The sequence below is a fragment of the Protomyctophum bolini genome (genome assembly GCF_963924005.1).
Source record: "Protomyctophum bolini genome assembly, chromosome: 19".
Taxonomy (NCBI): Eukaryota; Metazoa; Chordata; class Actinopteri; order Myctophiformes; family Myctophidae; genus Protomyctophum; species Protomyctophum bolini.
The window spans coordinates 25,329,760-25,349,479 of NC_137880.1; the positions used below are offsets into that span (position 1 = coordinate 25,329,760).

The 19,720-nt window shown below is 40.9% G+C and overlaps 1 protein-coding gene across 1 annotated transcript in view; it reads right to left on the bottom strand.

Annotated features, from left to right (window-relative positions):
• atad2b (ATPase family AAA domain containing 2B) overlaps nt 1-18,098 on the bottom strand; it is a 120,365-nt gene extending 102,267 nt beyond the window's left edge. Inside the window, exons 1-12 of the mRNA XM_080791067.1 lie at nt 17,876-18,098; nt 10,719-10,882; nt 9,722-9,753; nt 8,881-9,031; nt 6,029-6,128; nt 5,313-5,445; nt 4,788-4,928; nt 4,555-4,630; nt 2,526-2,627; nt 1,895-2,006; nt 1,297-1,412; nt 455-629 (exon numbers count right to left, since the gene is read on the bottom strand). Coding sequence (XP_080647193.1) covers nt 455-629; nt 1,297-1,412; nt 1,895-2,006; nt 2,526-2,627; nt 4,555-4,630; nt 4,788-4,928; nt 5,313-5,445; nt 6,029-6,128; nt 8,881-9,031; nt 9,722-9,753; nt 10,719-10,882; nt 17,876-17,980 — 1,407 coding nt within the window. The 5' untranslated portion in view covers nt 17,981-18,098. The remainder of the gene's footprint in view (nt 1-454; nt 630-1,296; nt 1,413-1,894; nt 2,007-2,525; nt 2,628-4,554; nt 4,631-4,787; nt 4,929-5,312; nt 5,446-6,028; nt 6,129-8,880; nt 9,032-9,721; nt 9,754-10,718; nt 10,883-17,875) is intronic.
• Nucleotides 18,099-19,720: the final 1,622 nt, after the last annotated feature.

The window sequence follows — 19,720 nt, forward strand, 5'->3', positions numbered from 1 at the left end:
ACTGGGCAGACAAATGAGTGGATGGATTTTTTTTACGTCCGGATAGATACCCTGTCCAGGACAAGCATCAGGCGCGCCTCCTCAGGAGACTTGGCTCAGATATAAACCAATTTGATTAGAAACCCGTTGCGACCGCATGCCCTTGCTGATGTCGACCCCAGGCAGGGTTCAAACCCCCAACCTTCTGCATGAAAGGCAGCTATTTAAATCTCAAGTTACTCCCACCCAAGAGTTACAAATAGCTTTCAGAAAGAAGGTTGGATGTCCTCACACCGTTGTTAAGCTCCCAGTAGTTTATTATTATTAGTATTATTTATTTTTGGATTTTCTCACTGAAAATGAATGCCATGAATTAGTTACAGTAGATATTAATAATAAAATAATAATAATAATCGTGCACTGAAATCTGGGCAGGCTGCGGTATCCATTGTAGCTCTGACCTCCACCGACTCACCTGGTCAAAGAGGAGGCGTAGCTGGCGTTCCGATTCACCGACCCACTTGCTGAGACAGTCGGCTCCTTTCCTCATGAAGAAGGACACCTTCCTGTCTCCTTGGCTGCACTCATTGGCTAGCGCCCGCGCTACCAGGGTTTTTCCTGTCCCCGGGGGGCCAAAGAACAAGCATCCTCTGGGAGGGAGAGAGAAAGAGGGGAAAAATGGAGATGTCTGCACTCCTCTCACCTTTGTCCGTTTTCGGATGATGACAAAGCCAGCTGTACTTCAAATAAGGAAACTTCTTCTAAATTAGGATTAATGGCCATGGTACTTGGCTCGTGGTTGAGTATAGCCGAATATTAAGCCTGATGTCGTTCCCAAACCTAAATGGAGTTTGAAATTAAATCATCACAAAGGAAAACCACTTTGCTCCTGGCTCGAAAGTAATAGCTTGGGTATTGTTGATGGGATGCATTCAGAGCAGTTGTAACTGCCTATGAGGAAGATAGCTGAGAGTTAGGCTACAGCTAACTCTGTACTTTCATCGTCGTTATAGCACAGAGGTTGATGCATGCAGCAATCCTAACGCATATTGTATAACATATTTTGTAGTTCTGTATTGGAATTACAGTTCTGTTTCTCGTCTTTGAAGAAGATTTTATGTCTAAATGTTCTTGGCCTTTAACATTCCATTCTGACTCCAATTCAAGCAACCACAGAACGGAAGTGACCCCGAGACACAGGCTCTGATCACGACACCATGTCAAAAGGGTAGACTTTTGTCCGAAAACATGAAAAGGTATTTAAAGTCAAACATTTGACAGCAACAGCAACTAGCATCTCATGTTAACTCTTCTCACCTGGGAGGCTGGATCTTGAACTTCTCAAAGACTTCTGGGTAAAGCAAAGGGAACACGACCATTTCCTTCAGGGACTGGATGTGGTTACTGAGACCTCCCACACTGTCAAACCGCACCTAGACACACACACACACACACAGTAGTCATGAATCCCATAGCACTTGCCGTAGCACTTGCCCTAGCCTCAGTGACCTTACAGGTGTATGCAAAGGCTATAAATAGCATTTTATGTACAGTAGACATAGCAAGTATAGTTTCATTATATAGATATTCCACAGTTCTTAGCTATGATTAGTATGATTCATGATGACTATTGTGATGAATTTGATGTATTACCATATTGTGTTCTTGCTTACTGTAAATCGCTCTGGACTAAGAGTGTCTGCCAAATGACTGATATTGTAAATTGTATGAATTCTTAAAAGTTCAGTAATATCGCCATATACAGCCTTGTTTATTTATATACTTACTATTACTTTTTATGTTAAGCCATCATATGAATTTGTATTATGTTACACTACATTGAAGTAATCTGTGCCGTGTGACCGCTGCTGTACATGATCTCTGTGATCCGTTATTGCTTTAAACATGCACTCACTGAACTATCAAGGCTCATGGGGTCCACGTCGGCCAAACTGGCGCCAACTTTGGCTCGATCGCGCAGCACGCCGCTCGCCAGGTCCTCTGCACACAGGTTCATGGGCAAACACCTGGTCAATAACAGAATGTTGTTATGTAGGCTGTAGGGGATAATCAGTCAACCACATACAGTATGAATGTCCCCAGTTCAAATCCAGCGTGAAGCCTCTGCTGCATGTCTTCCCCCCTCTGTGCCTGCTCTCCATTTCTTTGTATGAATAAAAAGTGGAATTTCATAAACCAACTACAAAGTAGTTGGTCATAAACAACTACTTTGGTCCAGTCACCCCCTACTTCTACACTCTGAAAAATATATTTAAATGATGTGCAAAGGCAACTTAAATTACTACAATTAAACAAATACATGTCAAGAGGCACATCATTTAGTTGACTTGTGTGTACAGCTGTATGTAGTCATGTTAGTAAGCTAGTTTCTCACTAATGTCTATAACGGTGGTGTGTTGCTAGCTGACCGAATCGCTGAACACATATTCATAACATCCCAAGTCCTATCCAGATAAAGCTATAAATAACAGCAACTGACTGTTTCAGTGAGCTAAAGAGAGCAGAGAGGAGAGAGATGCTGGCACCTGTTCCTAGCCCGGGTCATGCTCTTGCCCTTTCTCCTCTCGAAGCGCTCTTCATCAGAAGATGAGGTGGTGTCGCTGCTGTGGATGGCATGTTTCTTCACCCTGGACAGGAGGAGAGGTGTGAGAAATGTGTTGATTTCGTCGACTAATACTATGACGAAAAATGTTCGTCGACTACCTTTTTTCACTGACGAAAACTAAATGAAAACTAAGCTACAGTACAGTATGAACTTGAAGCTATGAAGACTAAATATATTGACAATTTCGACAACAAGAAAAAACAGATTAAAATGTTAGAGACTAGTGGACAACTGGACAAGATCCAGTATAAGTACTTTCACACTTGGTTGGTTGCATGCTGAAAATAGTCTCACAATAGACTCACAACGCTTCGCGCTGTGATCTAGACAATATCCATTGAGAATGCAAATGTCCGACTTAGAACGACTTAGGTAGGACATGATGACATGCAACAGACGGGATCCACCCGTAATTCCAACGGAGCATTAGAGTCTGCATGTCAAACAGTTTGCGGATTCTTTTTTTTATCACATTTCAACCTCACATCTCTCGCTCACTCTGTGAGGGGAACAGCCAATGCGTGCATCTACTCAGATACCACGCCCCTCAAACTGACTTTTCCAGTAATGTGTAAACACGTCCGACATTGGACAGCCTGCTCCGGTTGCATACTATTACAGGTGAAAAGGGAAACACCGGACCAAATCCTAACCCGATTCCCTGAACATTGTTCAGTGATAATATTATGTTAAAGAGTCTAAAAGGTCTCTAATAGACCAAGCAGTCTTGTCCTGACTGTCATCTGACAGTGTCTGGCTCAGATCGGGTGAGGTCAGGTGACGTCTCGTGTTTAAAGTTTCTCCAAACACACTGCACAGAAGAATTTGCTCGTGACACACTGTTCGACTGCCGGACTGGAATGAATAACGTTATAACATTATAGCATACTCCTCGCAAAAATGTGACTGATGCTGTAATGAATGCAGCTCTTTGAGTTGTTGAACATACTTCTGCAACTCGCAGGGTTTTACAAGTGAGTTTTGTTCGTCTGCAACATTTGACATTAAATGTGACATTCTTTTGCCAGAAATGAGAATGTTCCATAAAATAATTGCAACTATAAAGTGGAGGTGTTTCAGTTAACGTACCATCACTCTCTCTTTCCATCGCACAAAACTCGCTGAGGAGCTTTATCAACCATTACACATAAAACTATGTCTGTCATGTTATCAATTGCGACATTCTTTTGCCAGAAAAGAGTACTTTCCATAAAATAATTGCATCCATGGCGTTGGCAAGTCTTTGCATCCGTGGCGCTAGCAAGTCTCACTCTCTCTCTCTCACACACGTGACACACAGTCTCTGCTTCAATACATCTTTCTTTCTTTCTGTCTGTCTCTCTCTAAGCATGCCATGCAAATAATTTTTTCCAGTTTGCACTGGGCAAATGCAAGTGAAACGCTCAACACATCCCGCCGCCAATTAAACATACTGCATCAAGTGACCGGGCCTCACAAATGCCTGGCTACCACCACTGGCACAAAACACAATGCTCACACAGTCGACATTGAAACGTCTTTACCTAGCTACAAAATTAATTGGCACAAAAAAAATCATCAGCTGCTATCATAGTCAGTCAAAATATACATGTTTTGCTTATTGCCTGTCACTTATAAAGTGCATGTGAGATTTTGAGACTGCTGATTGGGCAGTAGGCTTGGTGAGATTAAGGTAGTCTGCAACTATCCTGACCACAACATGATGATTGATGGTTGTTATGCATAAGGTGCGGTGCACAGATAATGAGTTGTGTCCTCGACTTTGGAAAGCGTGAATCCCATGTATTTGAACTCACACAATTAAAACAATGGTCGCTTATGTGAGCACTAAGAGCACTGCAGACTGGAGCCCTGGTAGATGTTGTAAAGCGTTGCATGGTTGGATACAGAACTTTGTTTAGTATATAATATATGACTACGAAATTTCACACAAAAGTCCTTCTACTGACCTTACATGGCTTCTCCTTGCCGGGGATCTGTGGGTGTCAAACAGTGATGGATTGCTCTGTTTCCTGTTTACAGGCTCTGAGAGGGCAAACACAGAGGAGGAAGAGCATCGGACACAAAGACTCCAAAACTAAATAAATGTGGTTCAGGAGGTGAAATACATAAACACAGGCCAGTCACAACCAAACCCCAAAAAGCAAGTTAAAGAGTGGGATGCTGTTAAGCGGGATTATACCAATAGGGGGCGCCTCATATCTCTGCACGGTCTTGCGTTGCCTCAGGTTGTACGGACGGTCATCCTCCTCTCCTGCCTCTTCTGCTTCATCTCCTTCATCTTCCTCATCATCCTCCTCTTCCTCCTCCTCACCGTGGGATTCTGAACAACAGACACCACAGACAGAGCATCCATGAGGCAGGAAAAGGCCATCCCAATGCTGAGCTATTCAAAATAAAGTTGAACACTAGGTTCAACTTTATTTTGAATAGCTCAGCATTGGGATGGTTCTATTCTATTTGCATTTTCTAATACAGGTGGAAGGTTTTTGAGTAATCTCAAATAAAGAAATTAGTTTAGGAAAATGTGATTATTATACCCCCCCGCAATAATTGCACAGCTCTCTAAAAAGGTTACAACGTGCTTTACAAAAGTGCAATGGAATGGAACAAATGCAAACAAAGTAACAAAAAATATTTGGATTGAAATTGGGACTGGAACAAATTTTTCCAGTTCCAAGCAGCACAACACAGAAGGTGATTTTACCTTCCGTGCCCTCCTCTTCCTCTGGCTCCTGCTCCGGCTTGCTCATGGCTTTGTGGTGCGCCGCGTTCATGGTGAACGTGTTCCGCCTCAAGGACTTCCTGCGTTTCACCCGGGAATACATATCTATGTTTTCCTGAAAATGGAGGAGAACAGCTTTAGGGTCACACTTTCCCCATTTCCCCATTCTGAGACCAAACACCCACAGTTTGCAGGGACAAGGTTCTTTGTATTATGCAAAAGTAAAGTGGGGGTACCGCCTGGTGTGCAGCCTATCATAGTGGTAGAACAAGGGCAGGTAACTTTGAGGATAGAGAGGGCCACCATCATTTCCACACTCACTCCAGAGGGCCACATTGCATATGCTGTCCGGCAGAAACCTCTATCTCAGTATTTTAACTTTTTTCATAAATGAATGCCCTACTTCGTCATTCTACAGCATGTCACATAAAAGTAGCTGATATACAAGCTCAAAACGTGTAGCACTGCGACGCATTTTGAGCTTGTAGAACGGCTATTTTTGCTATATATGAATTGGACTCCTGGATTATTCTTTGCCGTTTCTGAATTGGAATCCTGAAAAAGTTACATTTATTCATTTTAATTCAAATGCATTTAATTATACTTATGTGAATTTTATGAACTGAATAATGTATCAGTATTCGTAAATTAACCTGTGGGCCCCCGTGCCGCCAGTTGCCCCTGTATAAGGCACTCACCTCCTCTGTATCTCCAGTCCACATCCGAAGCCTCTCCACCTCCCGGTTCTGTCTGATGCTGCTGATGTTGTCCATCTCCTGGAGGACTGCCTCTGCCGTGCTACACACAACGCAACAAAAAAACACAAGACCCAATCAGTCTCACAACTGGGACAAGCATAGGGCACATGGGCAAAAGGGCAAAAAATGTCTTCCCGACAGTTTTCTGAAATATCTCATGTTTCTGTATCAGTGGTGCTCCATATTTCATGTCAAGGACCCCCAGAATTATATGTAATTTGCCACTGACCCCCATCTGAAAATATGTTGTTCCAGGGACCCCGCAGAAGCATAGTTTTGAGTAAAAAACATTCGCTCTGAAAGAATATATATTCAAAGATCTTCACTATGAGCTTGTAGATCTGCTATAGCTAAAGTATAACATAATGTTTAAAATACCAAAAGGGGTTCCCGTTTTGAATGGGTTAACTTGTACATGTGCAAGAGCAAGAGCATTGTGCGGGATTCTTTGTTCATGATCGTTTCATTTGTCACCGTCCAACGAACCTGTACCTGAACGTGAACGAAGTGGATGTGCGAATATTTTCTTTGCAAACATTATAACAGAACACACAAATGTGCTTAATATTAACAATAAATATATTAAATATTAACAATAAACTTGTTACAGAATACTACAACAGCATTCAGGCCTTTTAAATTAAATAGGGCCTGTGGGACATGCAAATATCCCAAAGCAACCCTGCTAATTTCCCCATCTGTGAATGTCGCTCATGGGAATAATTACAATTACAACATAGATAGGTATACTCAGCTCGAGAAGGAATTCACATATTAGATGGGCTGGCGGTACTCCAAATGAAACCAACTGAAGTTCAGTGTAAGTGGACCCATTCTATCAACACTACACTTTGCTTGGACTACCAAAACAATCAGGCAAAATTAAAATCTCACATCATCTTGTAGCCTTTGACGTGAACCCTAGCATCCCTAGTCCCTACTCTTGGTGGATCATTTGCCGAAAACACAGTCTACAAGCTCACAATGCATCTCATTGCGACATGTTCTAAGCTTGAAAATTAGCTGTTTTTGGCAAAGAGATTAGTGTAGACTGTAGAGGGGAAAATCAAGTACAGACTAGAGCCAACTCAGCTCACTATAGAAGGTTTAAGTGGTTAATAGTGAGCACAATTAAAAGTAATGCTTGCTACATGACCTGTAATAAGAAACAATCTTTGTGAAGGGAAACTACTGTATGGCACCGAATGCTGTGGGAGCAGGTTTGTGCATAAAACCTAAAATGAGTTTGACAACCTTGTTTTAGAGAGAAAGGGAACAGGACGTGCCGAATTAGAAGCCAAATATAAATACTTTGGGGAACAAATACATCTGGAGGGCGAGTGCCTGGTTTTTCTCCTCTCATTTGTTGTGTCCAAATCTACGGCAATTTATGTCTGCCAAAAGAAATCAAGTGAACCTTAATTTTATTCTACAGTCAGGGACTCTGAAGTTAAGCTGATGTATTTTGTTCCACTTACTCTTTCTGTTTTTCTCTGTTAGAGGACACGATTAAATCATTTTTTTTGCCTCTGGAAAGATAGCATTGTGGCTGCTTGAAATGACAGAATTGATGTGTTGAGTGATTTGAACATGCATTCTAATTCTATCCTTTATTTCTCCTTTCCTATTCCTAACAATGTGTAAGACTGGCACACAGATGCGAGAAAGCTATGCAGCAGCATCAGTAATGGAGAATCAAAGAATCTCAGAGTTGATGACACCATGGCAAATCAAAAGCCAATCTTTAGGAGTAACAGTCGGACAGAGTGCAAAAGCAAGTGGGGCAAATTAGTTATTTTGGGAAGAAATTTGTTCTTACAAATAACAGAAATGGCTTGGTAACAAAATAATTATACATGCAAATAATGCAGTTGTAGCGACAACATGGGGCAGTGGTAGGCAACAGGCGGCCTGTGGGCTAGAACTGGCCCGTCAGCGATAATATCTGTCCTGGCAAATTATTTTGTAAATAATTTGTAATATAAGATATAGGATTTGCAATAGGATATGGACAGCAACAGCTTTGCGCTGATGAAATCGGGTAGGATGAACAAATAGTTTTATTTTTTCCGTCAACTTCCCTTTTGAGACTGTGTGGAAAAACTTGTCTCGCATTTAAAAAACAAACCAAAACTGTGTTCCACATGCCTGAAATTATACATTGTTTCTCTCTGTTCTAAAAGACCTTGAACCATGAAAGAGCTCTTGTTCAAAAAGGAGTGCGACTCTGTCTCCAGATAAGATGTTCTTATGAAATGTTTTGATGAACTAAATATCCCAAATGCCACATGCAAGAATGAAGCCTGCACAAAATGAATACATAAGCATTTCTGAATGTGCCTGCAACATTTGATTCCACAGGCATTTCTATCAATTGTTATACCACGTGCATGTCGAATTTAAAGAAATTTAAAACAATATATATTGCATATAAGGTTTGTTGCAAGTTCCAGGTCCTAAATTAGCCATTGATTGTGTTTTGGGCCAACATCGAATGGTTTAGAAAAGAAATTGGCCCCAAGGCCAAATTAACTTACTTGTTGAGCTTTGACATGGACACATAAAATTGATCAAAACACGTCACACAAGGCAAAACAGTCCCGTAATAGTAAGACAATTTTGCGAGAAATAAGAACTGCAAAGTGCAAACCAATCCCTGTATATGAAGCTGCTGCAAAGAAATATCCAAACTAAGCTATAAGAAGCTGCTTTAGCTTGCTTATAATACAAATATTTATAACATTGCTTTTATCCTCGATTCCCTGTGTTGCGCAGCCCTCGTTTAAACCTACCTGTTGACCAGCTGGTCAAACAGCAGGCTCTGGTTGAGGTGTTCAAACTGGCTCTTCCTCACTCGGACGCCCCTCCTCCTGGTGTCCACATGCCCATTCATGTGAGAGTGATCGCTTCTCCCTGACGTTTCATCCCGGTGACTCATGTGGGCTGCAGCATCAACAGAATTTCAGATCAGAATCTCAGAACAGGGCTCAGACATCTCTCCCAATGCTGCTCTAATTTAGCACACCATGTTCTATTTTTATTATTAAGGATTCTTTTTGAAGGCATGTCTGCTATTAGGTTCTTAGCTTACGTATGATTCATGATAACGATTCTTATGTATATGATGTATTACCACATTTTTGTTCTTGTTTACTGTAAATCCCTCTGGATTAAGAGCGTCTGCTAAATGCCTAAATTGTAAATTGTCTATACCAGCGAATGCTATATATATAGTCTAGAACTGCACCTCCCAAAAGCCAAAAAAAGAAATCTGTCAGCTTTTCATCATTTCCGTTCACTAAATAGATTTTCTAAATAGTCACCAAATGAATTCACTGCATGAATACTAGGGAAATATATTGTATACACTAGAGATCGCTGGGGATTTTGGATACTGTAATATTGTGATATGGAACATATTTTTCATTTTATTTATTTATGTATTATTAAAAGTGAGCTTGTAGATCGGCTAAGAAAATCTGTTATTATCTTCACAATTCAATATTATTGTCATCATATCGATAGAGATATTTGGTCAAAACAAAGCATTGTGAAATTTGACTTTGTCCATATCGCCCAGCCCTTATGAATACAGTACATGGAAACGTGTAAAGAAAAAGTGTCAGTCATTACCGTGGCCATTTTGCATTGTGCGAGAGGACAACCTGTAGAGAAAACAGACAGACATGATGTTAACAGTCAACATCAAGTGTGGACACAGTGCGAGTCATTAGCATATGCAGGATTGCAATGTAATTCTGCATGAGAGAGAATGAGCGTAATCCACAGGAAGGCAATAGGAAGGGAAGACTAGACTAGACCAAGATAAGGTTAATTCATTTCAATCACTGCATCACTGATAAATGAAATAGTTGAATACAACAACAACCAAGATGCATGGTAAAGTAGTGCAGGACAATCCTCAGTCCACCACCGGACAAAGCGGATGTGATTTTTGGGTGACCCACATTTGGTATGTGATATTTATTTTGTCTTCCCTAGATGAAACCAAGATTATGTGGGCATTTTGGGCAATGGCTGGCCTGGTAGCTCACTCGGGCGTGCCTCACATCAAGCCTTGCTGTTGGCACACCTGCATTGTTGTCAAGTGATTCAAAAGGTCATGCATTTAATGCATAACCTTGCACATATGCAGCGTGCACTCCTGAGCTCAACTGTGGTGCTTACATGGCATGCATGTATCTAATCACAGTCAATCAAAAAGGCATTGAATTATTAATAATCAAAGAAATCTAAAGAAAGATTTTGTTGCCTCAAAAAAAAAATCACTTTGTTTTCGCCTAGTGAAACATGTTAGTAGTAGTAGTAACATGTTACTGCCACCAAAAGGTGGCAGTAACGCACCTAAAAGCGGCATCAAACAAACAAGGAGAGGTTGTTTTCCACAGCAGGACTTAGAAACAGACTGCACTCATCTTCATGCTGAGCCCTGTCAGACTGCCATCAGGGTATGTTCCGAATTTAGAGTCTAAATTCTAGACGCGTTCCATTCCTGCACGTCACCATTTGTGGTACCAGTGTGGTACTGCATTCTACTGTATGTAGCACACCGGAGCAAATTATCTGGGGGGAACAAAAGGTATGTGAATGCAATGCTGTGCCGTCTTACCTGGTACGGTATGTGGGAAGGTCCCAGCTGACCCTCTGACCCTTGGTCTGAGGAGAGGGGGAAGTGTCACTAGAGCTGGGGGTGGAAATCTGTCTACGGGTCTTCTTGGTGGCTGGGGTTAACCGTGGACTGCTGGGACTGCTCACATCGCTGCTAGGTTCTTTCTGTAGAACAGAGGGAAACCACAAAGTCAGAAGAGCAAGAGAGTCAGATGAGCAGAACGACGCAACTTTAAAAAGGAACGGTTTGAGTGAGCCAGTAAAGCCTTTAGTTGCATGCTGGTGTCTCGCCAATGATGGCCTTTAGAGCTTGTAGATCCTGTGGTAGAGTCTGACCACTACCACAGGATACAAATCCAATGTCTCCCTGCGCAAACAGATCAGCACATGCTCGGGGGACCGGGGTTCGAATCCCCAGTAGTCCATGAAAGTTACAGAGTGCAGACTTAACATTACTAACTTTAGAAATTCAGTTGCCAGTGGCATAACCGTTTTTTATAAGGCACAGGCTTTATAAAATGTAAAATTTCTTACAATCCAGACACTCTGGGAATGCAGTATTTGAGATTAAAATCCAGATAAAGCATGACCATTGCTTTGGTTTCCTGTATATACGATTCTTTGAATACAGGGGGCACCTGGTGAACCTATGGTGGCACCTGGTGGCTCAGCCAGACATCTACTCCTAGTGAACATGAAGGTTGAATACAAGACATCAGCATAAAATACCAAATAGACATCTTATGATTATTGACACACACTTGGCATTGGTGAGTGGATAGTACGCCAACCATATGGCTGCAATGATTACAGGCTGGATCCATGTGTTACACGTCTTTCCTCTCTCTATAAATGGTAAATGGTGCATTTATATAACACTTTTATCCAAAGCGCTTTACATAGATTGTGCATTACATTCACCCAGTCACACACACACATTCATACACTGATGGCGGAGGAAACTATTCTGGGTTCAGAGTCGTTCAGTCTTGCTCAAGGACACTTCGACAAGAACTCTGGGGGAGCCCAGGATCGAACTGGGAACCTCACAGCTCTCATCCGGCTGTTCTAGCGGCCACTCTACCCCTGAGCCACTGCCGCATCTCTATCCTCAGTTACTGTCTCTCTACATTCTCCTATCCAATCGTGAGGCAATAATTGCCTAAAGATTCAAATAATTCATAACGTGATACATTGTTTTGATTTCAATTATTAGAATGTTAATTGTAACAGTCAAGAGACAATGAAAGAAAATCAAAGAAACCATATAATTGTAACTAGCCATTCTAAGCACCTGCTGACACAGCCTTGCTGCTTTAAAGTAGCGTCATTGTAAGCTCACTGTAGGGCTGTCATGATCATAACATTTTACTTATCGATAAATTGCCATAAAGATAATTGTATGTAGTAACTGTGTTTTGGGGCATTGAACATTGGAACATATAAAGAGAAATTACATTTATGTTTGGCTTCATAAACAGAAGAATCGCAGGGCAATTACAAATTACTTAACAAATACAATGAACTGACTGACATATGCAATACTTTGATACCAAAAGCGGAAATAGCCAATCTACAAGCTCACAATTGATTGATTGAAGTATTTATTAACAGTTTGCAGAATGGGTACATTTCACATGAAAGCACAACTCACTACAAAGACTGTTACTGTGGACGACACACTGATAAAGCATTACGCTTGTTTACAACAGGGTCCACCTTTTTCAATTCATCAGAACATTTACAGACGTACAAACATGTCGCAAACATGTTACATCATGGTGCGTTGTGAGGCTGGTATATCTGCTATTTATGGAAAATGTTTGAGTTGACTGATTATGAAACAATTGCTTTTATCTAATAATTGTGACAGGCCTTCCTAACAAGATTTTGGGGTCTTAAGGACATGTATAATACGTATTAACTGGTTTCACTCACTCCTGATTAAATATATTCATCTTTATATGGTGCCTTCACACAAACTGAAGTTCCTGACTTTCAAGTACCGGTATTAACCACATGGAATCTAGCTTAGCATGCCTATTCTAAGTATTCTGGGCATGCCATAATAGGCTAACATTCGACAAAAATAGACAAAGGGTTAGGGCAGAGATTTGGTGTAGGGGGAAAAGAAAACAAAGTTTATAAGGTTTAAGTGGTTATATTATAATATAGATCCACGGTTAATGTGCCCGGCTCCAACCCATAAAGCCAGGTTTAGGACTTCTTCAAGAGAGCTCCAAAATCTCCGATATAGTACTCTACTCTCTACTCTGAGTATGTAAGTTTACAAGAACAATATGGCAACATTCATAGAAATAACATTTTTATGAAAGTAAGCCGACTTCGTTAAACACCCTGGTGGTAAGTTCCAGTCTGAAACTCCCCAGTTCCCCCCTTAATTTAGCAGGAGGAAGGAAATATTCAGTCTTTTCTGTTACTGAATGTGACCGGCAAATATAGAGATTGCTGACATCAGCAAATCCCTACTCAGCATTAGCCTTTTGCAATAAGCAGTGCACTAGCGAGCTAAAACGGCTGTCACTTTTCATTTGAAATTTGAAGTTGAATTATTATTCAAACCTGATGAAGCATTACATTCTCAAACTAACCAAAAAATGGAGTAGCACTGCACCCTGACAATCAGTGTTAAAAATACACTTTTTTCACCACTGCCAAAAGCCATGACCAAATTATTTTCAAGTTCAATTCAAATGATTCCTTTTTATTTTCAAGGAATAGTTGAGCTTTCTTCTCAATAGCATCAAGTTAATTTAAAGGGTCAATAACATGACTTGTCACATTTGGGTTCTGTGATTTTCTTCTATCAAAACATTCATGAAATTTGAGTCCTTTTGTTTTTTGGTGGTCTGGGTATATCTAAAAATGTGGACCTTCAAATCATTCATGTCATACTCTCATATTGCCATGGATTTCTTCTTTTAATTTGCTTATCTGTGAGTCAGACTATGACATACCATTTCATTGTCATACTGAACGGACTAATCAAATAGGGTATGCGCATGCATAAAGTGAATGGCAGATCGAGTGGCAAAGTGAGTGACAAAGTGAATTTAATGTTGTTTAAAGTAATTTAATACAATAAAATAGGACCTTTCTGTTTGGATGTATGGGCTGTCAAGGCCAGAAAGTAGTTCTTTGCCACTCAGTAGGGCGAGCCAAGCATGGTTCCTTCCTCGGGTTGAGTACAGAGTGATGTAGAGGGTGCGCTGTGACTGGCCAGTCGCTGTGATTGACAGCCTACACCTAAACCTAATTAACCCTAACCTTAACCTCAGTAAAACCATACCTAAATCATACCTAAGCACAGGCCATTTTAAGTGAATCCTTTCACTTAGGGAGTTCCACTTCCTGCTGAATAAGCACCCTGACAAACTTGTAGGAGTCGGGGAACATAGTGAAATTATGTTTGTTGGAGGCACCGCAGAGTAATCGAACCCCAGTGTCAATGGTGGTGGGCAGGTAGCCTACTTTACTCATTTACCATCCGGATGCCACTCTCTAACCATTTATCAATAAACAACTGTCTGTATATTGTAGTCTAGCTCTAGCAGATGGCAACTGATTCCCTGTGCTTGAAAACATGAAACCTGTTAAATTGACAGAATTTGCCCTGTAAAGTTAGCCATTTCTGTTAACAGTACACAAACAATGGTCATTCCTTTATTTTAAGCGTAAGCAAAGCAACAGCTTTGCCTTGACCAGCCACACTCCAGTGATGGCCCAAACTTTCTGACACTGCCAGAACTCCGTCATAACCGGCTACAACAGTATGAATCACTTTTTCTTAACCCCGTTTGACTTAACGACCCAGGGCAATACTCTTAAACATTTTTGCAGCAATGTGGAAATGTGTCTGTGACAGCACCAAGATGCCCGATATTGTACAGTTATGTGTGTGTGGCCAATGATTACCTAAGCTAAAGTTCAAGCTAACAGCTGTGTGCACAAGGTACTTTATTTCCCTTAGTGATTCCTGTAAGGTAAAAATCTAGCTATCATGTATTGTACTATTGCTTGCAGGCGGTTCAAATAATTGTACAAAGCCTCAATTCACCAGCGTCATAGACTTTACAATCTGATTATGTATGTACCAAAGTGAATATGAGTCGAGAGAACGTATACATGATCTCTTTGGGGTTTCGTAAAAACAAAAACAAGAAAAGTGATGTAAATAGGTTTTCAATGTAATGGGTTCCCAGGACCAAGGGGTGGTCTTTTAGTTGAAGTAGGTAGGGTCCCATGGACATTTTATGAATTCTACTTCAACAATGTTAGAGTACAGTACTACTGAGTACAGTATTGCATCCCAGGACCCCCACGCATGATTGCGTCCTTTCTCAATTTAGTGAGTCTAAGGATGCAGGCTATTTGCATCACTGTGATGCACAACATTGCTATGTAGCTCTGTGGCAGTTATACGACAGTCAATGGGTAAAACCTAGGTAGAAATATAAATCACTTTATCGCTATCCCATTGGTACCTCATGGTAGAAGCATAAATCATGCAGGAATTATAATTATGTCTTAGGCCGGGGCAAATGGCATGGGGGTCTTGTGCTTGGTTAGGCAAGTGTGAGAAATTAAAAGAGACATATTGTTTCCACAACCTGGAGGTATTTATTTAGTGATCAGTCAGAAAAGCTTACAATGAACATAGTCTATCTATATACTTCAAGATGACAGCATGTCTCTGGTCTCGTAACCATTGGCAACCAGCGTACCAGCCCATCTAGTCTTCTGCCTTGCAACAACCTCACTTGACCCTACATGATGGATGTACTAAAAGCGTGCCTTTCTCATGCAACTCGCCTTAGATAACATGCAGGGCTCAGAGCACAAGGGGCCTGATATGTCCAACAATATTTGGTCCGAATCAATCAGAGTACTATACTAGTTTCCACTAGGCCACTAAGGCCAGACTAGTTCTGTTGGAACAAATACAACATAGCATCTCAAAAGAACATACAAAGCAATAACTTTTACATTTCTACAAGTATAAAAGGGCAGGTTTGTCGGTATTCAACCCTCACCAAAAATGTGAATGGGGATATCAAGCCAAACATAAAGAGGCTCATACTTCAAGGTTGAGGAGGGGGGGAGCAAGTGTTTTTTGACAATTCCAAGGAAGGGACAAGGGAGTAGGAACAGAGGAAGCCTGAGATAAGATGAATCATAACAGTGAGCAGCCTATTCTTGATGCTACATGTCCTTCACACTCTTTTAACTTCCCCACTGACATGACAGCCTCTCCGCACTGCTGTCACGCATACACCTGTCTGCAATGTCTGGGGAGGGGTTTGTCTGTTTCCATGCAACAAACAACACAGGACAAAAAGAACATCAGGTGCATTACACAAGCACACAGGGGAATTTTATTAAGGTGCGGTTTAGTCATTTAATTCTTGCATCCATGTAAATTATTTTCTCTTTTTATAGATTAGCCTAGATAGTGAATTAGTGATCGTGGCAACATAAAATAAAACATGTTAAAAATGAGCCAGTTAATTGATGTAGACGAGCAAATAGGCTAACCAATCACATTAATTTAGTTGTTCATGAGATGATGTATAATGATAAGAACACGGGTGTGAGATATATATATATATATATATATATATATATATATATAAATCACACCCGTATATAAATCACTATACATCATCTCAAGAACAACTGAATTTATGTGACTGGTTAGCCGATTTGCTCGTCTTCATTGTCAATGGCATTTAATTTTGCCACAAATTTAAGTCATATTTGAGGCACATATGACCTAATTTCTAATTTCATCGTCAATGGCAAATATGAGACGTGTGGGGACAAAAGCTGTATATAGGAGGGGCTAGCGCCCCTCAAAAAACAACCACCTTTAAAACCATACGGAGAAAAGATTACATCTATTGTGTAGAAAGTATGTAGTCCAAATATTAAAATAATAATATAAATTTTCCATACAATACAAAGGCTATATTGCATTTGTTATCAGCAACATGGCTTACGCTCCACTCAACTGGACGCAAGCCATGGCAAGACTCAAAGTTCTGAAGCACATAGACCCCAGTTCAAACCTCAATGCACAAAACTTTGCCAAACAGCCCATTAAAGCTAAAGACTCCGACAGTCGATTAAAATAAATAATCTTAATAGGGCAATGAAAGATGTCGGGCATTGTTGTGTCTCGCAGCAAATACGGCTTCCTGTCCTCAACAAGTTCAATGTTTGTTTACATTTTCAGACCCTGTGTGCACACAGTGTGCAGACAAAGACTGTCACTGAGCCCAGGTCAGAGGATCACAACATCAATACTGCAATATCTAAAAGGCTTTTGTAGCTGTACCTTTCGACCCATGTGTCAAATCACACAACGGTACGGTAGTGGGCTTCGGGGGGCAACACAATATAACAACACAATATAAGTTCACAGAGTTCAACCTCCTCCTAACGCTAAATAAATTACGTGGGTCAGCCAAGAACTGTGTGAACCTGGACTCCCTTCCCCCACAACAACCATAGCTTCGTCAGCTAGCTCCCAATGCTGCCTTAACGTTGCCTTTTTAGCACATAACCGCTAAAAAATAATAACGTTCCCATTTCTAAGGTGCTTCCCGCAGCGAACACGCACCGTGTCCTCCTCCCCCGTGGAGCAGTCGTTATTTTATAGACAAATAAGACACCAAGGCGGGGCAAAAATTACCCAAACACACACAAAGGAAGCTCAACTTGCAGCTAGTAGCCACGAGTTGACGGTGGCTACCAGTCTGCGAAAATGGACCAGTGTTCACGTATTTAATGCAAAACCCAAGCTTATGACAATGCATTCAACACATCTATCGCCCGTCTACCAGGTTCAGTCGGTGTCACGCACAGAAAAATAGTGTTTGTTGTTAATATTTCACTATGAAACACCTGAAGGCCACAGCCAGCTAGCTGCAGCCCCGGTGTTAAAAGAAAGGGGAGCTCACCGGCCACCGGCTCATTTATTATTATACTAAGTCGCGCGAGCGTCTGCCTGTCGCTCGACAAAAAAATAATATTTAACGTGTTTATTTTAACTGGAAGAAAAATATCCTGACACTTATTTTTGTCGAGCGAAACGCCTCTTAAGTATAATGCGAAGCTGCTTCTTTCTTATCTTACATGATGTTCCTCAGAGTTTGGCTCGTTTATTCTCGCAGAGGACCGGGTCCTCGATGAGATGAAGGGACTGGTGGTCGGTCGCGACCTCTTTCTTGGGTTCACCATGTTTTGTCTTTTATTCCTTTTTCCCTTTATTCAGTCACTGACTAAAAACTGCTTCTTCCAAACACTGCCTTCCTTTCCTTTCCTTTAATGGGCTCAGTAGTAGCATCGGGGCGCCGCCATTTCTCTTTCTCTTGTCGCTCTGCTGCTGTCTGCTGTCAGCCAGCAGGGTTCGCCAGTAGAGGTGGTGTTATGCCAACATTGGTGACTCTATCAGAATTCTGCGACTACAGAACGAGCGGCTCTTTGCTGTGAAAATTGGACTTGGATCGATCGATTGGCTTTGCAAGTTTGCATGGTTGCCGATCCGGTCTACAGCGGATGCGGGAACGTTACACGTGTGTATCTTATTTTGTTATTTATAATGTATGCTCAAATTACTGGAAACTCTAGACCGGATCAGGCTAAATAGGGAACATTTAAAACACCACACTTATTTTTATTTTATTTTTTAACGTTTCAGCCTTTCCTAGCGCACCATTATCACGGATCTGCCTTTCCGGAATGGCAATGTGAAAATTTGTGGTGTCCGGTATTTGAGATTGTTTGTTGTAAAAGTGAGGGTAAAGTTTGAAAATAGTATTGCCAGGCATTTACAAATTTAGATATAGAAACTGCCTGGAACAAATGAAATATAAATACCGATTATTTGTCCTGAGATGTATTTTGAACATGGATGTATGACACATGTTATTCGTTTTTCAATGTCGGACCTCGGTCATCATCTGACCACCAATGAATGAATTAGCTGAAATTGCAAAACAGAGGCTTAAACTGTCACAGAATTCAATAGATGACCAATGTCGGTATAACACCCGGCAGGTGCATTTTGCCGGCTAGACGTGGTAGACAGCGTTCGTGTGGCTACTACTATACATACATGATTATTTGGATGAGAAAATAGAATAGGCCTGCCGCCTACAATTACCGTTTTAGTTTTAAATTTGTAAAATAAAGCGGACATTATTGCACAGCAGCACGTATACCATAATAGTAGGCTAAACGACAGTATATATCCTTAATCAAATTGAAAAATGTGGTTCCTTTTCATTGTGGATGTAAGTGCTTACTGTGCTTCTGTTAGTGTATGCTACAAACGCCAAACGGAATATATTTTAGTTTTGCAAACGAAATATAGCCCATAGTTTTCACTTTTCTGTGAGTGGATGAGTTTAAACTAAAGACAATACAACAGTGCCGTCTGCCGTGCTGTCATAAGAGGCAAAGTGAATTAAGTAGCCTACTTTTGACCTGGGTTGCGCGTCCGGAAAAAATGCTCCCTTCAGCACCATAGACAGCGACACTACAATAATGTCACACACAAAAAACAGGCTACAATTATAAATTCGAAAATGCTTGCAGAAAATGTAGCCTATATGTTAGGGGGCTGTTTGGAGTTTAAGACAAAGTCTTAAATCAAGTATATAGGCCTACAAATTAATATTGTAGTAGCCTAATACTATAGCTATAGGGTGGCATGCTTTTCTTTCTATTTGTTTCTTATTCTTTTTTTACTTCCCAAAGGTGTTCCCTTTTATGTGTTGATGCAGAATGAGTATAGCATACCTTTCAGACGAAAGCACAACTCAATACAAAAACTGTTACTGTGGACGACACTATGATAAAGCATTACATTTGTTTACAACCATTTTCAATTCATCAGAATATTTAGAGGTGTATTGAAATATATATAAGATACCTTTACCTCCGATGCTGACAGGAGAACAACCTCTGTGCCTGCCA